The following is a 1,810-nucleotide window of genomic DNA, read 5'->3' as shown; positions in this document are numbered from 1 at the left end:
TTTGAACATAATTTTTATTTTATTTTATTTTATTCATCTTTTTGAAATGTCTATCCTTTTGAATAAGAACAGCATAACGACCTCCAATTATTTCCCACTTGCATGCATTTCTACAGACTGGACTGCATAATTAACTGCAAATTAAACAAACTATCCAATTTACTATTTTCGGAGTTTGACGAATTGCAGTTTGAATAAAAATGCAAAAATGATCATCATCATTTACCCACGACAGAAGAAAATAAGCTTATGCGGATATGTTGCAGGGGGCCAAAAGCGAGGACGGATCGGGCATATTGATTCAAGGCGATGAACACTCAGGAGGGAAGCCACGTGGGAATCTCTGGGTATCAGTGCAGTAATTGTAAATCATGAAGTTTTTCTGAACCCAATTGATCATGGCTTCCCCAGAGGCGTTGAGTGAATGTTTCATCCATGGTTGCTGCTGGTGCGAAGAACAAGAAGAAGAAGAAGACGAAGAATTAGTGGAAATACAAGCATGAAGAGCATTGAAGTTTCTGTACGAAGCAACAAACGGAGCTTGAGTCCAATCAGTCTTCACTGCACCACCCCTTGTGGCCCATTGATCAGCGTTCCAAATGCTCGAGTATACCCTCATCGCCTGGCTCTTTGGGTATGGAATCCTTCTTGATTCCATGTTCTTGAACACTCTTATTGGCGTCCCATCCACGTACAATCTGATAACACATCACAGCAAGTTAACAATATCAGACAAAAATTGTGTTCCCTGTGTGTACGTGCGTGACAGATTACTTACATGATGTTGTGTGGATTCCAAAGAATGGAGTAAGTGTGGAAATTCTTGGTGGGGTCGAACCACAAATAGAATTGTTGTTCTCTGTCGCCTTTGCCTTGTGAGTATATGTTTGTATGAACAATATAAGGCTCCCCACTGAGGTTACCCAGAAATTCAAAGTCTATTTCGTCATGAGTTAAACCCAGCGAAGATAGCTGAAGACACAGGCATTAAAGAAGAAATTATACATGATTACGAAATGACACACACACTCAAGATAGGCATCAACGAGAAACATGAACTTACATAGTAGGCAGTTACAGTACCAGCAGAGTTACCAGGGACAAGCTTGATCTGAACGTCTATCTTCCCGAACAGGTACTGGTTTCTGGATCGAAAACCAGAGCCAGAATCTCTGTCAAGAGACAGCTTCAGAATGTGCCCATCATTATCATTATTATTGTTCCCAACCATCCTGGCCCGACCATCACCCCATGTTATTTCTAAATCTCTGCTCAAGTCTACATCTGCCATTGCTGCCATTAATAAGCTTCCCACAACAACAAAACTAATCATCACCATCTTATTCCCCATTTCATAACCACCCTTTAAACTGATCTCTTTATTTAGTCCCAAATAATTAACCAGAAATTCAAGGGGGGAGAGAGAGAGAGAAGGACAAAAAGGCAAGAGAATACTATCAGTTTATAGAGAAGAGTCGTGATCAGAGTGCATGCGAGTTTGAACAAGTAAAGGTCATATATAGGGATCGAGGTGGTTGACTTGGTTATGGTGGAGGCCTAATTTTTTGGGTCTCAATTCTCATTTTTTACCTACTCTAGTTTGTGTGTATATGAATCCACATTTTAGTGGTTATTGTTAGTATCACATTTACTTTTAGTTAATATTAATTACTTGTTTCACGAATTATTAAATTAAATATGCCTTTGAAATATTCTTAGATGACGGATTGATATTTAAAAATAATTAATAAGATCAAATCAATAATAAAAGTATAAAAATGTCAAATGTTTGATTATATAACTTTTTTTG

At 38.1% G+C, this 1,810-nt stretch overlaps 1 protein-coding gene across 1 annotated transcript; it reads right to left on the bottom strand.

The window, feature by feature from the left end:
- On the bottom strand, positions 1 to 1,498 carry LOC129307980 (xyloglucan endotransglucosylase protein 7-like). Its single transcript, XM_054948935.1, has 3 exons — positions 1,064 to 1,498; positions 779 to 972; positions 1 to 698 (listed from the first exon to the last, which is right to left on the bottom strand). The coding sequence occupies exons 1-3, from the start codon at positions 1,349 to 1,351 to the stop codon at positions 302 to 304; spliced, it is 879 nt and encodes a 292-aa protein (XP_054804910.1). The 5' UTR covers positions 1,352 to 1,498; the 3' UTR covers positions 1 to 301.
- Between the last annotated feature and the right edge of the window lie 312 nt (positions 1,499 to 1,810).

This window comes from Prosopis cineraria, unplaced genomic scaffold (assembly GCF_029017545.1).
Source record: "Prosopis cineraria cultivar Desert tree isolate PC_DT_omini unplaced genomic scaffold, ASM2901754v1 PC4, whole genome shotgun sequence".
Classification (NCBI taxonomy): Eukaryota; Viridiplantae; Streptophyta; class Magnoliopsida; order Fabales; family Fabaceae; genus Prosopis; species Prosopis cineraria.
This window is presented reverse-complemented; position numbering and strand designations above follow the sequence as displayed.

What these genes read in the sequence shown, in the direction of transcription:
- LOC129307980 (XM_054948935.1), bottom strand. Translation starts at nt 1,351, where the DNA reads ATGGGGAATAAGATGGTGATGATTAGTTTTGTTGTTGTGGGAAGCTTA. An exon ending in GTACTGTAACTGCCTACTAT is followed by an intron (nt 973 to 1,063) that starts GTAAGTTCATGT and finishes CTGTGTCTTCAG; the next exon opens with CTATCTTCGCTGGGTTTAAC. An exon ending in TGGAATCCACACAACATCAT is followed by an intron (nt 699 to 778) that starts GTAAGTAATCTG and finishes ATGTGTTATCAG; the next exon opens with ATTGTACGTGGATGGGACGC.